General features: G+C 43.4%; 1 protein-coding gene and 1 long non-coding RNA gene across 3 annotated transcripts in view; one reads left to right on the top strand and one right to left on the bottom strand.

Annotated features, from left to right (window-relative positions):
• The first annotated feature begins 1,122 nt into the window (after positions 1–1,122).
• ZNF281 (zinc finger protein 281) lies at positions 1,123–6,238 on the top strand. The gene is made up of 2 exons (XM_039486016.1): positions 1,123–3,981; positions 4,542–6,238. The coding sequence occupies exons 1-2, from the start codon at positions 1,373–1,375 to the stop codon at positions 4,543–4,545; spliced, it is 2,613 nt and encodes an 870-aa protein (XP_039341950.1). The 5' UTR covers positions 1,123–1,372; the 3' UTR covers positions 4,546–6,238.
• Positions 6,239–6,247: 9 nt separating this feature from the next.
• LOC120370810 overlaps positions 6,248–23,591 on the bottom strand; it is a 57,278-nt gene continuing 39,934 nt past the window's right edge. For both annotated transcript variants that reach the window (XR_005583955.1, XR_005583954.1), the window contains exons 4-6: positions 8,846–8,900; positions 8,050–8,180; positions 6,248–7,199 (exon numbers count right to left, since the gene is read on the bottom strand). This is a non-coding gene — a long non-coding RNA (uncharacterized LOC120370810). The remainder of the gene's footprint in view (positions 7,200–8,049; positions 8,181–8,845; positions 8,901–23,591) is intronic.

Below are 23,591 nucleotides of genomic sequence, written 5' to 3'. Positions count from 1 at the left end.
TTACTTTATGCTATTTTTTTCGGAAGAAAGGATGAACTATCTAGATGTGCTTTCCAATTTGCACTTGTCACAGATTTCAGATGAAGTGCCCACAAGCAAATATGCATCTGTTATGAATGGATACATATATACAATCAATAGGCCAAATTTGGTTGTTACTCTTAAGTAATATTTCAGGAGTGGTTCCATTAATATCAATGGAGTCAGTGCAGTAAGATGCTAACTCAATAGGGGTATCAGAATCTGGCTCTAAATAAATACATAAAATATTAATTTCTGTGTGTGTAGAAGAGGTTGTCAAAGTAATTATTTTTGAGTCTGTCAACAAAAACAATACACATTTATTTATGTCTATATCTATATATCCCCTAATCCTGAAGATACTTTGCAGGAGTGAAGATGCACATGTGCTTTTACTTAGTGTTAGTTTAGGCCCAGTGTGTGTGCGGGGCGTGGTATGGGTTTTTTCCCCCTAATTATATTAGTTCCTTTAGCTTTTTATGCCTGAGAAGCCCTGTTATGATACAGGCTAAAGAGGGAGACCTGTATTAACCATCCACAAGTGCATTACACTAACAGGTCTGAAACACTGTTAGGTTGTGTTGTACCCTGGGCTAGTTAACAGGGCCCTTAGGCACCAAACCCACGGAGCTAACGTCACCCATTCTCGCCTGTGTCTCCACGGGGGTTTCTATCAGGCTCTGTTCCCTAAGCTGCGCTAAGAGGCTGCGCAAGGCAGCCTGCGCGCTGGCGCTAGGACTATGCCTGAGGCGGTGCCGAGGGGTCTGACACGGTGCTGCCGCCGGTGAGCGCGCAGCCCGTTACACAGCCCTGACGCAGAGCAGGGACGTGTCCAGGGCAATCCCTGCCCCTGTGTCACGCCGGGGGCACGGGGCCTCCCCCAGGAATAGGGTGCACCCCCCCCCCCCGGCCTCTGTCGCCGGGCGCAGCCAGGCGGCGTGACGGGCCGCAGGGCAGAGATGGCCGATGCGTGCGAAGGGGGGGGGGGGTCTGTTACGCCTGCGCGCTGCTCGCCGAGCGCTGCCCGCCCAGCGCGGCCCTCCTGGCTGGGTCCTTCCCAGCATGCCGCGCGCCGCGCATGTGCAGTGCCGCGTTCGGGGGCTGCTAATTCCATTGTGGAGCGGACGCGGCGTTATTTTTGACTGGAGGCGGCGGCGGGAGCCGTAAGTGCAGCCAGGGCCGGGTGCTGCCCGTCGGCGCGGGTGGGGCGGTGACGATGCGCCCGGGCGGGGCCGGCTCGGTGAACGGGCGCTGAGCGGCACCCTGAGCGAGCGGCGTCCGGCTGCGGGCGAGCGGCGGGTCCCGCAGCCCCTCTGGGCCGCGCCTCCTCCCCGGCCCGGCTTCCTGGGGGATGAAACTCGGCAGCGGCTTCCTCGGCGGCGGCAGCAAGAGGGCGGCGGCCATGGAGCCCACCTTCCCCCCCAGCATGGTCATGTTCAACCACCGCCTCCCGCCGGTCACCAGCTTCACTCGGGCGGCCGCGCCCCCGCCGGCGGCCCAGCACCCCTCGCAGTGCGTCTTGCCGCCGCCTCCCTCCGCCGCCGCCTCTTCCTCTGCGGCGGCCGAGACTCCCGCGCCGCCCCCCCCTCAGGACGTGACTTTCAAGAAGGAGCCGGCTGGGGCTTTCCCTTCCTCTTCCTCGCAGAGGAGCCCCTGGGGCTTCCTCCAGTCGCTGGTGAGCATCAAGCAGGAGAAACCCAGCGAGGAGGAACAGCAGCAGCACTATGGGGGGCTGTTCGGAGGGGCTGGGGAGGAGAGGCACCCAGCCCTGGGCAGTGGCAGCGGGGAAGGAGCCAGCCAGAGTGTGATTCAGGACCTCAGCCTCCTCCACCACCTGCACCACCATCCCCACCGGGACCTATTACTGAGCGGCAGGAGCGAGGGCACCCCTGGGGGCTCCGATGAGCCAAAGCACGATGGCCACGGCAAGAAGGTGAAGAGGCCAAAGCCAGAATCTCAGGGAATCAAAGCCAAGCGCAAGCAGAGCGCCTCATCCAAACCCCCACTGGTGGGAGACGCAGACGCTGCCATCTTGTCCTCAAGTCAGAAACCTCATGTTTGTGAACACTGCAGCGCTGCCTTCAGGAGCTCCTATCACTTGCGCAGACATGTGCTCATTCACACTGGGGAAAGGCCTTTCCAGTGCAGCCAGTGCAGCATGGGTTTCATCCAGAAGTACTTGCTCCAGAGACACGAGAAGATCCACAGTAGGGAGAAGCCATTTGGATGTGACCAGTGCAGCATGAAATTCATCCAGAAGTACCATATGGAGAGACACAAGAGAACACATAGTGGAGAAAAGCCATACAAATGTGACACTTGTCAGCAGTATTTTTCAAGGACTGATAGACTGTTGAAGCACAGACGAACATGTGGTGAAGCCATAGGTAAAGCAGGTGCGGGAATGGAACCTGGATCATCAAATCACAACATGGGGAGCCTGGCTGTGTTGTCTCAGGGAAATACAAGTTCTTCAAGGAGAAAAAGTAAAACAAAAAGTATATCCATTGATAACAAAGGACATAAGTCTAGTAATAAAGTAACTGAATCACAAGTTGCAAGTAATATGACCATGCAGAATTATGCAGTAGAAATTCCTGTTGTGTCTTCCAGTGGTGGCTTAGTTGGTGCTGGCATGGAAGAATTACAAAAAAAGGTGCCAAAGTTGGTCTTCAAAAAAGGAAACAGAAAAAATGCAGACAAGAGTTACCTTAATTTTGTGTCACCATTACCAGATATTATTGGGCAAAAACCATTGCCTGGGAAACAAAGCGGCTCTCTTGGTATAGTAACCAATACTGGTGTAGAAGCTATTGGCCTTCTTCAAAATGCAGGTGGAAAACCAGGTCAAATAAGTAGCAATTATGATGATGCCATGCAGTTTTCAAAGAAAAGAAGATATTTGCAAACCGCCAGCAGTAACAGTGCCTTTTCTATAAATGTTGGACATATGGCCTCCCAACAGTCTGTCATCCAGTCTGCAGGTGTAAGTGTTATGGATAATGAAGCCCCATTATCTCTTATTGATTCAACATCTCTAAATACTGAAATGAAGTCTTGCCATGACAAGTCTGGAATTCCTGATGAAGTCTTGCAGAGTCTTTTGGACCAGTACTCTCACAAGTCAGAAGGCCAGAAGGAAGATCCTTTCAGTATAACTGAACAGCGTGTAGACTTACACACCTCGGGAGAACATTCAGAGATGGTTCAAGAAGAAAATTTGAGCCCAAACTCTCAAACAGCTTCAAATGATAAGGCAAGCATGTTGCAAGAATACTCTAAATACCTCCAACAGGCTTTTGAAAGAACGACCAATAGCACTGGTTTTGCTTTTGGGCCCAGTTTCCAATTTGTTAGTTTGTCTTCAACTCTCCATAACCACAGTTTGTTTCAAGACAAACAGATATACACTACATCTCCTCTTGAGTGTGGCTTCAGCCAGTCTGTTACCTCAGTGTTGCCAACTGCATTGCCAAAGCCTCCTTTTGGGATGTTGCTTGGATCTCAACCAGGTTTTTATTTATCTGCTTTGGAGGCTACACATCAACAGTTGACTCCTTCTCAAGAGCTGGATGATCTGATAGATTCACAGAAAAATTTAGAGACTTCATCAAACTACCAGTCTACATCTCAGAAATTGAGTAGCCAGAAGGAACAGAAAAATTTAGAATCTTCAACAAGCTTTCAGATTCCACCTCAGGAGTTAGCTAGCCAGATAGATCCCCAGAAGGATGTAGAGCCTAGAGCAACATACCAGATTGAGAACTTTGCACAAGCGTTTGGTTCTCAATTTAAGTTGGGCAGCAGGGTGCCAATGACTTTTATCACTAACTCTAATGGAGAAGTGGACCATAGAATAAGGACTTCAGTGTCAGATTTCTCAGGGTATACAAATATGATGTCTGATGTAAATGAGCCATGTAGTACAAGAGTAAAGACCCCTACCAGCCAAAGTTACAGGTAAGGTCCCAAGTGTGACCAGGCTGTGGGGTCTTTTTAATGTAATTTTGTTCTATTTTCATAACACTGCCATTGGAATGTTTCTACATGGTCCTGTTAAGAATAATGTAACATGCCCTTTCAATGCAACTTTTCATATTTAGTTTATTTTGTTAGTGTAATTTTTTTTAGGTCTGTTTATTATGGGTTTTAATAAAAAAAAAATCAATAGATTAAAATAGTTTTTTTTTTCCAAATGTTTAGCAATCAAATTTACATACATAGAGTGTCAGGGAATAGCCCAAAAGTTTAAAATGCAAAAAATTAACTTTGTTCCTAGGATTAAGGTTTATTCTAATTGCTTTACTCTCAGGAAAGTGTAACGAAGCATGGAAATTCTATGCACCATTTGTGTACTGGAACTTCCAATTTACAGATAGTGGCAAATATATTTCAACATTTAAGGAAGGGATCTAAAACATTTTCAGACTGCTGTCTTTTATATCTAGGATGAATCAAAATTCTGAGAATTTCGCTACCTACATCTTGCTGTGGCTTTTAATGTACTCCTCTTCTTCCAGGTGACTCATTCCAGATTGGTGGGGCAAATATTCTTGGATCCATGGTAAATGCCTAGAATGATAGCTTTAATATAAACAATAATGTCCCCTGAACTCCTGTACAAGGCTGTAATTCCATAAAGAGATTCTAGTGACATAAGCCCTGAGAACAAAACTTAAGCGGCTCGTTCATGTCATTAGAACCCCAACTTGAAGCTACAGTCATAACTTATATACCCCTTTGGGATACATTATTTATTATACATGGTTTAAAACAAATCAGCATTTTTCCCTTCTCCTCCATCCCTTCCTGTTAGCATGCTAGGTCCCCATTCTGCATATTTTGTTGTCCTCCCTGGTTCAATCCTACATGGTTTGTGGTCCTTCCCTGGTTACTTCCCATCTTAACAGTTGGAATTTGAAAAGATTTACATTCCAGAAAGTGCATAATTTATTATGTACTTACTGGTGTCGTCTTATGACATCAAGTACAGAAAAATAAAAATGTAAACACCCATGTATTTTATAATTCTATTAAGGTTTCCATGTACAATAAGAAATAATATACTCCCAATTGTACAAAGTAAGGCCCTGATGCTGCCTGGGGATTTGCTAACATGGATGGCTGTGTCCAACAGATCCCAGTAACTTCAGTGGGTCTCCATATAGGTGCCCTGGTCTACAACATATCTCACTGCAGGCTTGGGGCTTAAGGCTGCAATGCCATCAAAGGTTTCTGGTGATGACATACATCACAAGGGTGGAGCTTGAGTGGTTTAATGTCACCATAACCCTTTAATGGAATTATTGCCATACTTTATGTATATTTTGTGGTACATTATTTATTATATGTGAATCCTGATTAATGCCTGTGGAGCCACGGAAACCCAGAATTGCTAGTGGCCATTTGAAGCTGCTGAAAGGCAGTGGCACTGCTCTAAACCACTTTTTTGAAAATGTTTTTTTCTGCTTAGTTTTTTTATGTAATTTTTGGTGATGTTTATGCTGATGGTTTTTTATGTACTCTTGGTGATGTTTCAGTCTTACGTACTTTTCTGGTGTCAGAAAAGTACCAGTGGTTGTTTGCAGTCTTCTAGTGTAATCAGCCTATTACAGGCTTCCATGTATAATAAAGTAATTAACATTGTGCAAGTGTAAAACACTTCTGATATGAAAGTGGTGTTTTGAAAACTATGGAATTATTAAACAAATTGTTACAAAAAATTGGGTAATTTGTCCCATTATCCTCCACCCTCCCAAAAAAACAAACCTAAACCCTGTTTCTCTAAGTGAACTATCACCTTTTTACTATTAGTAGGCCTGATTCCACAGAATTAATCTAATCTCATTAACTTTTTCTCTAAACTTGATTATGTGTTTCATCCTTATTTCGATTTAGTGAGGTAAGCTTCCTCTGATCGCCAGACACGGAGCCCAGTCCGTCATCAAGGGATGGAGTAGACCATAACTTTTGTAGGCCTCGTGCTTTTTATCATCTCTTGTTTTGCAGAGGTTATGATTTACTTTCTTTATATTGTGTGTACTGGATATTGAATATGTATTCTGATTGTTTGCTTTAGCTTAATAATAAAAACCTATTATTCACAAAATCATAAAGAATGAAGATATCACTTATATTATCCAGTCACACTTCTGAGACATTTTTATTAAGAAAATTCCATAAAATGTTTTTAATAGCATCGCAGAAGCAACATAGCTTGATGGCATGTTTTAAGGTATTTTTATTGTAAATTTTTGTTCTTTTAGATCAATAAAAATACTCTTGGTATTAAGCATGCAGACTTAAATACTTTAATGCTTTTAGATTCTTTTTTGGTTTGGAAATTCTTATTTGAATACGCTGTTAAAAAAAAATTGAGCCACATCATACCATTAATGTTTAACTTTCCATTGAGATTAGTTAGATGTTGCTTAAACTAGTTGACCAACATGATCCTCTTTGTTGTGTATGGCTCTGTACAGTGGTAGTGCACTTACTGTAATTTGAATGTTTTGTAATTTGTTGAAAGTTGAGAGCTAGAGTTTCTGTAGATATTATGCAGAGATAATTTTGTTCTAAGATTTTAAACAAAACATTTTCTGTTAACTGGTTTTTGCTTTGAACCCATTCCTTTTTATTTTTTTTTTTTTGCCTCTAAAGAAGAACCTACCAAAAGTAAGGTATCAAAACCATTATTCAAACAAGCAGTAGGTAGCATAAGGGTATGTCTACACTTAAACTCCCACAGTGGCCCAACTGCACTGCTGTAGCACCTCAGTGTAGACACTCCCAATGCTGATGGCAGGGGTTCTCCAGTCAGCGAGGGTAATCCGCCTCTCAGGGAGGTGGTAGCTTTTTTTTCCTTCGACCTAATGCTGTGTACACTTGGGGTTAGGTTGGCGTAGCTACCTCTCTCGGGGGTGTGGATTTTTCACACTCCGGAGAGACATAGCTATGCCGATGTAAGTTCCTAGTGTAGACCAGCCCTAAGTATATGTTCTGTGCTTCCTTAATAGGTTTATCGACTGTTTCGTAAACTCGCTTGTAGAAAATAAATGCAATAGTGCTAAAAGTCCCCAAAACAGTTTGAAAAGGGAAGTAGGGAAGTTGAGTAGATTTAAGCAGAGAATATAGTTCCATTTGCCATGAAGTTACTTGAAACTCAAGGTAGAAGATATCTGTATGCCAAAAAGAAACAGAATGGTAACTATGGGCAAAAACCAAACAATTACATTAACACAAAGTACTTAAGCAAGTAATATAGGTAGTATCCAGGGGATTGACAGGAACCCTCGTGGAAGATTGGGAGAGTTATACTTCACACTGGTAATTGTGCAATCAATTGAAAATGTGTTTCTAAGTAGAGCACAAACATATTTTTCCTAGCTAACCACTGAGTTCAAATCATTTGTATCCAGGACAGTACTCAGTGTGCCACATCTATTTGTTTTGGGTGCTTAATGTTGAGCACTTGGTAAATATAGGAAGCTGGTCTTTCTGCTAGGTGCTGGAAAGAACTACATACTGCCAATATAGATTTTCCTTAATGTGTGTGAAGCAGTAGTATAAATATAGCAAACTAACAATCCTCTGGGTGATTTGGGGATATAGGGAAGGAAAGGAATCTAGAGAGATAGCTCAGTGGTTTGAGCATTGGCCTGCTAAACCCAGGGTTGTGAATTCAATCCTTGAGGGGGCCATTTAGGGATCTGGGGCAAAAATCTGTCTGGGGATTGGTCCTGCTTTAAGCAGGGGGTTGGACTAGATGACCTCCTGAGGTCCCTTCCAACCTTGATATTCCATGATTTCTCAAGGTTAAAGTAACTTTCTTGTGTCATAACTTTTAGTGTCTGGAAGTATATTTTAAAAAGGGCTGGAAGGGAATTAAATCCTGTTTCCCAGCCCCAAATGTAGAGACTAAGTTGAAGGTACTGAAGGGTAATTATTTACAAGGAAGTGGCCATTAAGAAATAATATACATGATAAATAAGAAATTGTACATATGTAAATTGAAGCATTTATACTTACCGCTATATGTAGCTCACGTCTCAGAACTGATGCTGAGACAGACAAAGCAATGTGGTTCTCCGTCCTCCAGATTATGGGTGGGTGACTGTAAACCAGCAAAACTCAGTGTGTACTCCAGAGCTATTTGAAAACTGGAAATTAACACAGCTGAATATAGTAATATTTGAATGTAAATTAAAGCAGGAGGCACTTTCGGAGCAGCAAATTTAGGGGGGGAGGGGGCATGCTTAAGAAAATGAAAATATAAGCATTTCAGGCTTTTATAGAATCCTGAAGCAAGCTTGTACTTTCCAAAAGATTTCCCCCACTGTGCTAGAGCAAATTCATTGTATTAGCTGGCTGTAGTTCTCAGCCCCTTGTAAGTAAAATCATCATCTAATTCTAGGTGAAGTGATGAAGTGCTCGATGTTAAATATCCCATCACACACAATTTAAATCAAGAGCAGACAAGTTGGCACAAAAGGCACAATTTTGTGCTACCTTGAGGATTTTGTCTTTTCTGGCACTAAAACAGAGAACACCTGCTACAAACATAGTACCTCTTAATTAGGCTGGAGGGAGGGTTCCCTTATAATAATTCTAGGCTCAGGATATTTGATAATGTAAAATAGAAACTCAGTTACTGCTTGGATCAACTTAATACACGTTTACATGTTTACTGTTGTAATAATGCCTTGGTTTTTAAAAATCTGTCTGATAATGCTATAATGGGGCACTCTGGCATGTCAAAAAATCTTCTGATATTTTTGTTATAGACTATCCCTTGGTATTATAAAAGGGAAATATGGCAACTCACCAATTTGCTTTTGCTCCCATGAGATGATAAAAAGCTGCTGATGCCTTATGAAAACCTTGAAAAGATTTTGAAAGAATTCAGCTTGTCATATTTTCTCTAGTCTTATCTCTCTTTTTATTACTAACAACATTTGCATGAAAACAATCTTTGTTTGGTTGCACTTTGCTTCCCACTAGAAATGAGTCTTCTAATTGTAATGTTACAGTGGATGAGTGTGGAAATGTGTTTTGTGACTAGAAGGCATACTTTTAATAGTGTAAAAGGTATTGTAGCCTTTACTTCCTGCATTCTCTACTTTTTATTATAGGCATGCAGTTAGCCAGATGCTTTTCCTTATAAGACATTCTTTTTAATTGCTTATAAATTCACCAAGCTTTAACCATTCAGGCTGAAATTTTCCTGCTGGGTGTCTGACTCAGGCTGAATTTTTCTGGAAAATTTAAGCAAAAACAGTTCAACTATTTCTTAGAACAAAATATAGGAGGAAATGGTGTCTTTACCCACATTTAAAAAAAAAATCTTATAACCATTTCACTGAAAAACTGTAGTACCTCTATGTTTTATAGCTGGCATTTGTCAAGGGTATTGCTCTGATGTCAGGGATGTGCCTTTTGTCATCCTTGTGAGAATCTGCCTGAATTTGGCCTAGTTATGAGCCTCTGAAAAATCTGTTTGCACATGCTCAGTAGAGACTTGAGAATTTTGCAGCTAAATTCTCAAGATGATTCCATCTGTGCTGGATATGATCTAGCATGAGACTGCAGGGGCTGAAGAGGGACTGATTTCCCCCTGCAATTTGTTCTTTGGCAGCAAGGAGATGCTGTGACACATCACAAGAACTGTGAGAGCAGGGAGAGGTGTTCTTCTCTACTCTGTGTTCCTGCTGCTAACATGGGCAATGAGGAGGAGGAGGCAGCCTGACTTAAATGAAGAGGAATAGGGATCTGGGCCCCAAGGTCTGGGGAAGGGGTGATAGAGGAGGGGAGGCTGGGCTGAGGAGCCAATTGAGGGCAGTCTGGAACAAGGAGAGGCTGGAGGTCCAAGGGCAGAAGGAGCCACACTTTGGGGGTCAGGGAGACATTATAGAAGCAGAAGTCTGAATCCACTAGAATATGCTGTCCTCGTAACCTGGAATAGAACCCAGCATTCCTGAGTCTCAACATTCTTCAGCTGTCAGGAAATAAGCTGTGAAATCCTCTGGCAATGTGTATGTTTCATCTTCCTCTAATGGCTGGCCCACATACAGCATAGTAACCTACTACTGCTCTCAGTTCTTAGCTCAGGTGACAGAAGTCTGCTGTTGATCTAAAGCAATGGTCCCCAACGCGGTGCCCGTGGGCACCATGGTGCCCGCCGGGGCATTTGTGTGCCCGCCTGGTGCCCAGCAGGGAAGAGAAGCCGCGGCCCCACACCTGACGGGGACAGAGATCTCCGGGGCTGTGGGCGCCGGTGTTCTCAGTCCCAGGCAGGTGTGGGGCTGCGGCTTAAGCTGGAGAGAAGCTACAGCCCCGTGCCTGCCAGGGACAGAAAACTCTGGGGCTGCAGGTGCCGGTGCTCTCTGTCCCCGGCAGGTGCGGGGCCCCCCTAGTGCCCAGCAGGAGAGAGAAGCCGGGGCCCCGCACCTGTTGGAGACAGAGTACTCTGGAGCTGCGGTCACTGGTGTTCTGTCCTCACGGCTTCTCTCTGGATTCATATATTATGGAATATTAAATATGATGATTTTTGTATTATTTAATGTACAAATACAAAATAAGCCTTGAAAAATTGTTGGCGCCTACCACACTCTTCTGAAAACATGAATATGCTACTGGCCACAAAAAGGTTGGGGACCACTGATCTAAAGGTTCTAATCCTGCTGAAGAATCATGGGATAGTCAGCATGGTATGATGTGATGGAATTTGTGTTTCTCAGTTTGCTTTTATATAAACAAGAACATTGCACCTTTAACATTGCTAATATAGTTGGTTTTGTATGTAAAGTTGCACTTTAAAGTTAGGAAATGCCAGAATTAAGATTGCCTCTGCAACCTTAATTTGATCCACCTGTGCAGATGCATTATGATGTAGTATTTAATTACATAATCACATACAATTTTCTTTTTGTTCTTCCGGGGTCCCTGTCTTTCAGTGCACAGAATAGATGATGCTGAATGAGCAACTACTCAGTATTTTGTTTTATCATTGTTCAGTGTGTGGTCTTATGCCTTATTTATTACACACCATTCAAATCCTGCTTTGAATACAGAGTTCTTAATTTCATCGCGGGCTTTTCTGTGGTGTTCACCACTGTAGCATCTGTGTACTTCACCACCATAAGTGTATCTTTACAGCACCCTTGTGAGGTAGAGGAGTAGTATCCCTATTTTACAGGTGGGGAACTGAGGCACAGTGAGACTCAAAAGTGTAGACTAATTTTAAGATCCATTTTGATATACTTATGGCTTGATTTTTTTAGACAATATAGTATTATATAGTACTTCATATGTTCACAGCACAGCTCTTACTGAGTTGTAGGTCCAACTTCTCAACACTTTTCAGATCCCAGAAGTTGGGTACCCAGAAAATGAGGAAACATGAGGAATATGGCTACCTGTGAAAAGTTTAGTTCATGTGACTTCTCTCTCTAATATCCTGGGACCAACATGCCAACAACAACACTGCAAACAAAGTTCCTGGGTGATTATAGACAAGGTGGGTGAGGTAATATCTTTTATTGGACCAACTTCTGTTGGTGAAAGAGACAAGTTTTCGAGCTCCACAGAGGAGTTCTTCAAGGTGGCAAAGCCAGGGATAGAATCCAATCCCCCAATGTGACATTCAGCTGCCTAAACCGCAAAATCATCCTTTCTCTTCCTACACCCCTTACAACTTCTGCAACAAATGAGGTAGGGGTGCTACAGACAACCTGGATTAATTCCCTGAGCATTGGAAAAAATAGCATGTGATTGCATAACTAGAGACTGTCATAATGCATATGCACAAGGCAGCTGAATGAAGGTTCTACAGGCAATTTAATTCTGGCATTTTCTAACATCCAAGTACTTTGTAATATTATGTTCTTTCACTGCAACTCTCTCTATGTAATATAATGCTTAGATAGCTAATTTTTGGTTTCTGTATATTGAGAGTTTATTTTTTTATTACATTTACTACAAGTTTATTTAATTTACACAGTCCTTAGCCTGTCTTCCATATTAAGTGTTTTTCTAAGGGTACATTAGATGGCTGCCTACTTATATAGTAATTAGGTTTTAAATTTGATCAGCTATCAAGTATGTAATCAAATGGACAGGAATCAGGATAGAATTGGGGAAATATAACTTTGGAATATCTTTCTTTTTGTGATCCATAGAACTTTACAATTAAGTTTTTGTAGCCCCTCACTTAGTTCAAGCTATCTCAAAACACTTTGTGAACTTATGAGCTAAGTAAGGGTAGTATAGTTACTGTTAAGGCAATTTCAGCAGCTGTTAGGTTCACACACAGCCTTTGACATTAAAGCATGTTTTACAGAGAGCTGTATTAGCATTCTGGTGCTTTTGAAAAGTTCCCTGAGACCTTTAATTTCTGTGTAGACCATCATCAGCAATTGGCAAAAGGATCCTCATTTTGATGTCTCCTCTAAGGCCTGGTCGGGGCATCCCTCCACCAGCCCAAACCCAGCACCAACTCAGCCCCGACCTGGACCTGCGGTGGCTGGGGCTGCCCTCAGTGGTTTTAGTGTCAGAGAGGATGTTCCCAGATGTTGCTTCAAAATTTGCCATCGATGAGTTGATGCAGAGAAAAATACATAGGTGCTCTGAATTACATTAAAAAATTCAGCAGCCTCACTAGAAGCTTGATGCTGCATCACTGACCACGAAGTTCAATGAATGAGAACTGCATGGGACAAAAAAAGCTTGAGGGTTTAACTCTTGGATCTGTCTGCGCTCCTCTGTTCTTTCCTCTCCTGTTGGCACCATTATCGTAGCCCTGTCCTCTCATGTCAGCTATCGCAATTCCCGTATCTTCCAGCTTTTTAAGAAGCACATTTGTCATACAACTCCTGTAGTGTCATCAGTGTCAATACATTCTAGAAAATGCTCTGACAGTCACTATTGCAGGGACATTTTCACTAGGTTCTGTTGTTACAAAACGCACCATTAAAGTCATTTGTTCTGTATGGTTGATGTCAGGTGTGCAGTCCAGAATCAGATCTGCCACAATCTTCTGTTTGACTTTTGTTGCCAATAACTGTATGATCTCATTTTGAATTGTTTTTCCAAGGTAGTGGTGTGTTTACATTTCTTGCGTGGTGACTCTTAGATGCTTCTGGAGTACAGCATCAAACTCGGCCATCAGCTCCACAATTTTAAGGAAGTTTCCATTGTTTGGCACATACAGCTGATCTGAAGTGCCACACAGTGCTAGGTTTTGGGTAGCAAGCATTCTCACAATGTCAATGAGCCTTCAGAACATTTTGCCAATAAAAAGACTCTGATGCAATCTTCTCTTGATGCTGATCATCTATGGTGGCCTTTAACCTTAGTCTCATGTCAAGCTCTTTCCACTTATGGAATGCTCTCTGGTGATTTGCTTCCTTCTCATGGCATGCCAGATTTCTAGCGGAATTTTTCCAGTCCGTTGTTCCTGTAGAGCTCAATGTGGCTGGAACATTAGACTAAAAGAGTTTGCAACAAAAACAGTATGCAGCATTCTGGGTTTTTGAGTACATAAGCCATGGCCTCTCCACTTCGTCACCATTGGGGATTTCACGCCAGTAATGTGTTGGATGGAAACTTCTATTTTCATTGTCTTTGGGGAACATGAAGTTTTTCACTTGCTGTGGCCCATGCAGTACAAGGAAGTCCCTCAGGCTACTGCTCAGGCAGGTCCACAGTCCTGGATCATCTAGACTTAAGGAACTAAACTCAGCAGCAGCTGTTTCTTGCGCCTCCATCACACTCTTCTCTGATCTACACTTTTCTTCAGGAATGTGCATGGTTACATCCATCTGAAATGGATGTATGGATGCTGCAGTAGCTGCCAGGTCATCTGCACTCTGACTAACTGGAAGATCAGGCATCTCCTCACCACTCATCCTCACTGGGGCTGGAAGGCTCACTGTGAACATTTGTGTCTGTATCTCAGGAGAGCTCCTTCCTGCTTAGATAGAAAAGCTTCCTTTGCTTGCTTGCTTTTTCTGAATGCTGCCCCAGAGGGGTGTTTTCTTCTTTCACTCATGACTGCTGTTCTGTGCCAGCTCTAGTGGCTCTCAACACTCAGTTGAAGGGGACAAATAGGCAGGCTGGTAGCAGGGCCTGAGTGAGGGAAGATATCAGCGTCTTAAGGGCCTAACTGGCTCCTACTACTTCAGTTGAATGCCTGTTCTCAAGTGGGTTCAGGGAAGCAGCAGGAACCAGGAAGCTCTCAGAGAATCTGGTGTTAATCAATCCAGGCTCTTGGGGGGTGCTAGAGAGGTACATAAGAGGCTCCTCCTCTCTCTCCCTGAAGCAACTGCTGCTTTCTGTTGTTCCCTTTTCTCCTGCCTGCCTGTTATGTCTCTTGTGCCCTCCTTCCTCCTGCACAGCACTCCACTATCTCTGTGCATCTAGAGCAGAGAGAATACATATGCAGCAGCAGCAGACACAATTTTTTACACTCTGGGTCCTAGTGGTGCCCCGCCACAGTCTGGCACCTGAAGCAGCCGCCTCAGTTCGCCTCATGGTAAGGCCAGCCCTGGACCTCTATCATTACAGTAGGACTGGCAAAAACAAAGAGCAACTTCTTATTTCACAACCAAAAAAAGGGCACAAGCACAACTCAGAATGTTTTTTGAAACGCTAGATTAAAATGTTAAAAAGTGTATTGTAGTCATCTTACAAAGCTAGAAGTGATCTACTCGACTTGCGTCTGTAAATACAGATGTTTCTCAATTAACGGTAATACCCTGACCTTCCCAGTATGAAAGGAGACAAATGATTGCTAAACTTTCAAAAGTTTTTTTTTCTTTATATACAATACGTAAAACCCGTGGCCTTGGGATGAGCAAGTTTTTCCTCTGTCATTTCATTTAATGGGATTTCTTTCCCCTTTCTAACTTTTCTTTTATTATAATGGAAAGTAGCACATATCAATAAAGTAACTAGAAAGTATAAAATATGTACAGTCAAGGACAGACATAAGAACGGCCATGCTGAGTCAGACTACTGGTCGATCTAGACCAGGGGCGGGCAAACTTTTTGGCCTGAGGGCCACATTGGGTTTCCAAAATTGTATGGAGGGCCGCGTAGGGGAGGCTGTGCCTCCCCAAACAGCCAGGCATGGCCTGGCCCCCTATGTGACTCCCCCTGCTTCTTGCCCCCTGACAGCCCCCTCAGGGACTCCTGCCCCATCCAACACCCCCTGTTCACTGACGGCCCCCCTGGAACCCCTGTCCTCTGACTGCCTCCAGAACCCCTGCCCCTGACTGCCCTCCCACCGCCCCATCCAACCTCTCCTCTCATTCCTGACTCCCCCCCCGGGACACCTGCCCCATCCAACCACCCCTTCTCCCTGTCCTCTAACCACCCCTGGAACCCTTGCCCCTGACTGCCCCCTGCCACCCCATCCAACCCACCCCTCCTTCCTGACTGCCCCCCTCGGACCCCTACCCCCATTCTACCCCCCTCTTCCCTGCCCTCTGGCTGCCCTGCCTCCTAGCCACAACCCCCACCCCCCCAAACTCCCCTGCCCCCTTACCGCGCTGCCTGGAGCACTGGTGGCTGGCGGCGCTATAGCCGTCTGCTCGGAGCAGCAGGGTAGGCAGCTGTGCTGCCTGGCGGGAGCCAGCCACTCCATCGCGCAGCACAGAGCACCGGGTCAGGCCAGGCTCTGCAGCTGCACTGCCCCAGGATCTCGCAGCCCCGCCACCCAGAGCATTGCGCTGGTGGCGCAGTGAGCTGAGGCTGTGGGGGAGCGGCCGGGGGTTAGCCTCCCAGGCCAGGAGCTCAGGGGCCAGGCAGGAGGGTCCTGCGGGCTGGATGTGGCCCACGGGCCATAGTTTGCCCACCTCTGATGTAGCCCATTATCCTGTCTTCCAGCAGTGGCCAGTGCCCGATGCTTCAGAGAGAATGATCGGAACAAGGTAATTATCAAGTGATCTGACCCAGTTTCTAGCAATCAAAGACAGATGCGCACAATAAATCCAGATTTTTCAAAAGTGGCCAGTGATATTTTGGGTGCCCAACCTGAGATACGTTTTAAGGGTACTGATTTTTCAGGGGGGGCTGAGCAATGTTTTAAGTATCTCAAGTTGCATACCCAAAAAGTGAGACCCTTGGAATTACTAGTCATGTCTGAAAATCTGGGCTCCAGCAATTGATATCACAGATCTTAAAATTGAACGTTTCCCATTTACTGTTGTGTAGAACAATAGCTTGGTGGTATGCACTTCCTTGCAATGGAAAAGAGGCTTCTATCTTTAAAGTTAGTTTCATACTACCTGTTGCTGAGGGCAAAGATACAGTAAGGGGCAAAAATTTTAAGGTGAACAAAGACGGTGACTTCATAAAACTCAGATCTCACAGGGCTTGGCTACACTTACAAATTTGCAGCGCTGCAGCAGGGTGTGAAAACGCACCCTCTCCAGCGTTATTCCCCACAGGGAGGTGGAGAGCTCTCTCCCAGCGCTGGCGCTTTGACTACACTTAGCACTTCAAAGCGCTGCCACGGCAGCGCTTTGAAGTGCTAAGTGTAGCCACAGCCACAGAGTCTCTGCCGGTCTAAACCAATAACCTGATGAAATGCCCTAGTGGCCCCCCTGCCAGGTAACACCTTGTTGCCTCATCCACTTTGTACTGTAGTTTTCAAACCACAGTCCTTTCACACTCTTTCATAATGGAGAAGAATCTGTCAGTCTTAAATAATGGCTCTTCCTGCCAGTTAAGACTTAGTTTGCTGCAGCTTTATTTATTTAGAACGTGTCTTTCTTGTGGAGAGGAAAAGCATAGAATTGCGAGATGAGTTGTGGAAATTAGTGCAGTGGGGATTGTTGACAATGAATAAAGATTTGGTCTACAGCTGCGGAGAGGAAATAAATAGCAAGTGGACCAAATAGAGGATGTAACCAACCAGCCGTATCTATCTTATTAAAGCACTTTATTTTGATCTTCTCTGCTTGATATTGTTGTAATATTCCTTATTTCATGTAACCAGTGTCTATAGTTGTTAAGAAGGATGGTGGTTCATGAAAGAACTGGCACAGAAGATGATCAGGCAGCATCAGTGGTTTAAAAAACAAACAAACCAACCAACAAAAAACTTCCTTCCAGCTGCAGTTGCCTCTTTCTCCTGGATGAAGATCTGACCACAGTGATCCACCTGGGTGTTGCCTCCAGAGCGGATTTATTGTAACTTTCTTTGTTGTAGCCTGAAGGTGAATGCCATGCAGAGGCAGCTGTTTGTGTGGAATTATAGTTCATTTGCCTTCTCAGTGGGATGAGTCATGGTGAGCACATCATTCCTGTGCTCTGATTCCTCCCCTGGCTCTCAGGCAGTTTGTATTTTCAGTTCAAGGGGTTCTTTGGTTGGTCCTGCCCCCAGTAATGGACCAGCCATGCCATCATCTTGCCCAGGCTTGTGCAAAACGATGTCCTCCTGCAAGTGATCCCACTCCTATCCATTTAGGAGAGCAGGGCATTACCTTGTTCATGGTGCATGCTATTCCCATAAGCCCTCAGGCTGTGGGTAGATGGATCACACACTTGAGCTGACTTTTTAAAAAAATTATGCCGCATCAGAAAAAAGGTACCTGCTACCAATAAAAGCCCCCCCCCCCAAAACAAACAAACAAACAAAAAATCCCAGCAGTAAGTGGAGGTTAAATTTAAATTCAGAACAAGCTCATGATGTTACAAAGCCATGAAACCAAGAAAGATGAACAGCAGCTAGTGTTAAATATTCCGAGTAACTAACATACATGCCAGGAAAACAATGCAGCAGTAACACATGGGCATATCTAATACACAGTGAGAAGTGACCTGGAAATAACTGGCACCAAACACTCTCCCTTCTGTAAAACATGGCAGGTCAGAAGTTATGTGGAATGGTAGCAATACACTAAATTATTAAGTTTTGGAAGAATTTGCAGCTAGGATCTGTAAATGAGAAAACTGTTGAGTTAGCCAGCCACCAAGATGTGGTCACCTGTTTGCACTTTATGTAAAATTTGATATCAGGGTCTTTTCTTTATTATGGCCTTGGCAACGGCAAACCAAATGCATTAGGGGATGGAGAGGGGAAAACAAATTTGTGAGGGCAAGATGCATTAAGGGAAAGAAGGATATTTTATAATGAACAAAGGCTTTCAAGTGTATTAATAGTGAAATCCCACACCAGGCAGACAGCCCTGGTGACAGAAGTGGGATGAAATCCAATAGTACAAAGTGCAAGATCATGCACTGAGAATCTAATAATAAGCTGGGGGCTCATCAGTTGGAAGTGACAGAGGTGAGACCTGGTTGGGTCAATTACAGGATGACTGTGATCCACCAGTGTGATTCAGCTGTGAAAAATGCAAGTGCGATCTTAGGATGTATCTGGTGAGGCATTTCCAGTATAGATGGAAAAGTATTAATGCAAATGTACAAGGCACTGGGAAGACCTCGTTTGGACTCCTGTGTACAATTCTGGTCACCTGTGTTCCAGACAGATGAATTGAAATTCAAACTAGAACAGGTGCAGAGAAGAGCTACTAGGATGATCAGAAGAACAGAGAGCTGTCTTCTGTGTGGAGACTGGAAGAGCTTGGCTTGTTTAGCCTAGCAAAAAGAAAGCTGAGAGGGGATATGATTGTTTTCTCTTAATACATTTGGGTGGGGGGGATGTCAATAAACACCAGGGAGGCTGAAGAGTTATTTAAGATACAGGACAATGCTGCCCCAAGAACAAATGGATATAAACTGACTATGACAAAATTTAGGAGATTCCACCACCTCCCTAGGTAACCCATTCCAGTGCTTCACCTCTCTCTGAGTGAAAAAGTTTTTCCTAATATCGAATCTAAACCACCCCCACTGCAACTTGAGACCATTACTCCTTGTTCTGTCATCAGGTACCACTGAGAACAGTCTAGATCCATCCTCTTTGGAAACCCCTTTCAGGTAGTTGAAAGCAGCTATCAAATCCCCGCTCATTCTTCTCTTCTGCAGACTAAACAATCCCAGTTCCCTCAGCCTCTCCTCATAAGTCGTGATATTTTTCAAGATATTTTTCTCTTGTCTTGTTCTCGTAAATAACAGAACAGTTTTGACTGAAATTTTCCAAAAACATTCAGCCTGAGGCAGCCATCTGACATGGAAAAAATTAACACAAATGTTAAAGTTTGGCACAGTGATAAGCAACTGAAAATAGGGTCTTATAATGGGGAAATGACAGGCAATCCTACAATAGGTGCGGCTGACAGCCTGGCCTACATACACAGTACATTACCTAATGTAGTACTAGATAGGTTTGTTGGGTTTTTTCAATTCTCTTTGAAGCATCTGGAATTCCACTGCCAGAGGCAAGTGATGTGCCTAAAAGGACCATTCATTTTATCTGGTGTGGCAAGTGCTATATTCCTTTAGATGAGCTATTACTACAAATTATCTATTTACGATATAATAATCCCTCAGACATCTGCTCTTAGTGAAGGTTGTTACTAAATAGAATGAGATTCAACATAAAATAATTGTATAGTTGCAATAATATATGTCATGAGTAGGACTAGCCTTGGAAATTTCTGGTGAGACTATATCTCAGTGCTATAGATCAGTTGCCATATATAAAGATGGGAGAGTTTTTAGCAGCAAGCTTCATTCTAGGAGCCATTTGACTCTTCTAGGTTCATTTAATTTCTATAAAATAAAGGGCTAAAATCTGTTTTTTGCCCACTTGTGATGGGTGGGAAAGGTCATCTTCCCCCTTAGCATTAAATGGACAAGGGGAGCCAGAATTTAGTGCTAACTGTAGTTTTACTCTCTCTTTTAAATCTGCATTGATGTCCTTATTCAACAGGGCTCAGATTGGGCTGGTACTAGAGAAAAAAATTTAGATTTCTTATTAGGAATCAGATCCTCTGTTGGTGTAAATTTGTGTAACTACATTGATTTAAATGGAATCACATCATGTCCAATATAAATGCTTACTTTGTACTCCAGCAGCTTAGTGAATTTCATAAAGAACAAAGGAAGTTCTAAATTTTCACATGCCTCGTAAATGGAGACCTCACCAGAGGTTTCTTATACATTTGTGGATCACATGGCACAGACTCTGTCTCTACAAAAGCCATCCATTTCTTTTCATGGGGAGACCTGTAGGGCCTTTTCCTGCAAATTCTACTTTGCACATGCATAAGTGTTTGCAGGAAAGTGTAGGAGCAGGATTTTATATAACACTATAAGAATTAATGTATGATTTGATTTCATCCTGCTAGCCACCCTTTTTGAATAGCAGAAAGAAATGACCCTCTGGGACTATGAGATTCTGTTTTCCCGTATGTATTACAAATTAGGCACTCTAGTTAAATATACATTTCTTTGTTTTAAGGTTTAGAAAGTAAAAAACAGGATCTTGTGTTGTATCTATGTTAAGGAGATTAGAGGAATGTTGAGGGCCGGAAGCCTCAGTGTGAATTGTTTTAGTTATAAGATTTAGCAAGGCTTGATTTATGATGTATTATGCTGAATATACAATACTGCTGTCTGTATACCATTGAAGGTTTCTGTAAGAGGTTGTTTGTGTGAATGAGGAATGCATGCATCAGGAAAAGATAAGGTGTGAAAGCCATCACAAATGTCCAGATGGACAAGAAGAAGTGAGAGACTTGGAAAGACCAGGAGACAATCAGAAAACATCCATTGTATCCCATGTTAAACATGTTAGCAGCATTGACGACCTCAGAGGTGAGGCAGGCACCACCGAAGGCGAGACAACAAAAAGGAGATAACGGTGGGAAGTCGGACAATAATCATCAAATGATAACACCACTTAAAGACTAATGATTACAGGATGACATTGCAAAATGCATGGACTCAAATGGGAATTTACAACTATAAAGCTGGGATGTTTTTGCCATGGAACTCTGGGTTCAGTCTTGCAAGGCCTTGGAGCATCGGATCGCGACCAACAGAACGCAGCTCAACACTCGTGGTCAATCTAACTGGCCATTAGATTGACTTGAGCTACAACCGACTGGTAACTATAAACATCACTGCAGGACTATATATATATATAATTGTGTGTGTGTGTGACAGAAAAGCATATGCTAACTGTTGTATTTTCAATAAATGCTGCATATTTACCTACCTCTATAAAGATCCCGTGTGCTTTGTATAAGCATAACAAAAGGGCCTTGTACTGAAAGGGTTTGTACTCCTAAAATTCTGAAATGTCTGTAGTTAATATAGTGATGGAAGAGTAGTGAATAAATAAATACTACTCTTTTCAAAATCAAACTATCCCTATTGTTTTCAGTGAATGTTTTGTTGTCTAAAAGTTTAATTGCCTTTATTAAACACAAAGGTTTTTAATTGTTTTAAGTATGATCAAATTTAAAATAATATATGTAAAATGGATATAAAAACCAAATATCCTTACCTGTCTTATAAATAACACCTTAAATTACTAAACTGAAAGATTTAATGTGCTTTGCACTCTTAATTCTATTAGCTAACTTTGCACAATACAGTGCACTTTGGCTTAATAAGTTTCACTTTCTTTTAATATTCAGTTTCACTTTCTGATTGTCATGCACCAGCACACTGCTAGGGTATTTGGAGTTGCAAATGTGAATATTTAAATTCAAACAAACTGTTTACACTGAAATTAAGAAAAGAAACATTTTTAATAATTTTGGGGCCTAAAGCATCTGAAAGAATCTCTTTAATCCTAAAATTATAAATGGTAGTAATGAATTGTTTTCCTATCTGTTTTTTGTAATTTGCAATATTTTTCACCAAAAGATTGTTTCTTGTTAGATACTGAACTCTCTTGGCCATTAGTATTCTTTTCTTTGTATGAAAGTATCACATCCTCTCTCTGACTGATTGTGCAGTCATAGCTGAGGTGAAGATCCAGCTTTAAACATTGCAAGATAAATCATTTCCACATTCTTGCTTAAGAGGCTATTTTAGTGTAGAGTAGTGTAGGAAAGCACATTTTCTGTTGAGAGCTAATGCCACTGTCTCCTTGACCCAAGGTCTTAACAATTTTTGAGCAAGGTAGGTATGGTGATTAGTCTAGGAAATTGTTTTGTAAACAAAACAAAATTGTTCTGTAGAAATTTCTCTACCTTGCAGGGTTGTTGAGTGACACAAGTTTTGACTAGGTGTAGTGTTTTATGCATGGTATTAACAAACTTGTGTTCTTGTCCTTTCTTATTTATAGAAATACTGGCTCAATATTCAGGCTTCACACAAAGGATCTGGCAAAAGGAAACCTGTTTCTCAACCCTGTATTGTGCACAACTGTTTTACTACCATTGTAGCCACTAGGGCCTTATTCACTAGGGAAAAAGGATATATTGTTAATCCTGTGTTGCAATCCTAGTGGAGACAAGGCCATTTTGGTTTTAAGATGTTATCTGGTTGAGGTAAGCCCTAGGGATTCACCTCTTATGACCACCAAAATATTTAGCTGAGCCAGTGAACATAGGTTAAAACGGTAACAGTGTCCTCTAGGATCATAAAATGGGATTAGCTAAAATGAGTTAGTTTAGCATGGGTTAAAGCTATGTGTTTTCCCAGTTGAAGACACAGCATCATGGGCCTCATATGCTAGACTTGAGCCCTTTGGATATGTGCAGTACATCCCTTGCCTCTCCCTCGCTTGCCCCATAATGCTCCCAGATACTTCTCCACATTGTCACTATTCTACTCCAGAGCATATGAGGTTTGCTGAATGCCCCTGAGAGGCCTCTCCTTGGTCTTCTCACTCATGCAGCAGGGCCATGACAGTTCCACGGTATTTAGAGTCTTCTAGTGGGTCCACAGAGAAGTGACAGCATTTCCCCTTATTACTGTTTTTTATTAAAAAAAAAAAAAAGCATAAGGAGGCCTTGAACACCTGAAAATCCCCTTAAAAACACAAGGAATTAATGTATATTTTAAAAGAGAAAAATTATACATACCGTATATACTCATTCGTAAGCCGAATATTTTTGGTAAAAAAGTGATGCATCAAAGAGCAGGGGTCGTCTTATAAACGGGTCTACACCAAAATTTGATGATTTTAAACTCTATGGCAGGGGTTGGCAATCTATGGCATGTGTGCCAAAGGTGGCACGTGAGCTGATTTACTGTGGCACACTGCTGCCCGCCTGGTGTCCCCATCGCTGTCCCTGCTCAGCCTGCTGCAGGCCTGGATGGACGGAACCCCGGGCCGGCAGCGGGCTGAGCGGCTCCCACCTCCTATCTGCCCCCCCCCGGACTCCTGCCCCATCCAACCCCCCCTGTTCCCTGACAGCCCTCCCCGGGACCCCTGCCCCATCCACACTCCCCTGCTCCCTGTCCCCTGACTGCCCCCAGACCTCCACCACCCCATCCAACCCCTCCTCTCATTACTGATGGCCCCCCTGGGACCCCTACCCCATCCAACCACCCCTTCTCCCTGTCCCCTGACTGCCCCCCGAACCCCTGCCCCTGACTGCCCCCTGCCGCCTCATCCAACCCCTGACCCTGACTGCTCCCCGGGATCAGGGGTGGCTCCAGGCCCCAGCACGCCAAGTGCGTCCTTGGGGCGGCATGCC

Source organism: Mauremys reevesii, linkage group 8 (assembly GCF_016161935.1).
Source record: "Mauremys reevesii isolate NIE-2019 linkage group 8, ASM1616193v1, whole genome shotgun sequence".
Lineage (NCBI taxonomy): Eukaryota > Metazoa > Chordata > Testudines > Geoemydidae > Mauremys > Mauremys reevesii.
This window is presented reverse-complemented; position numbering and strand designations above follow the sequence as displayed.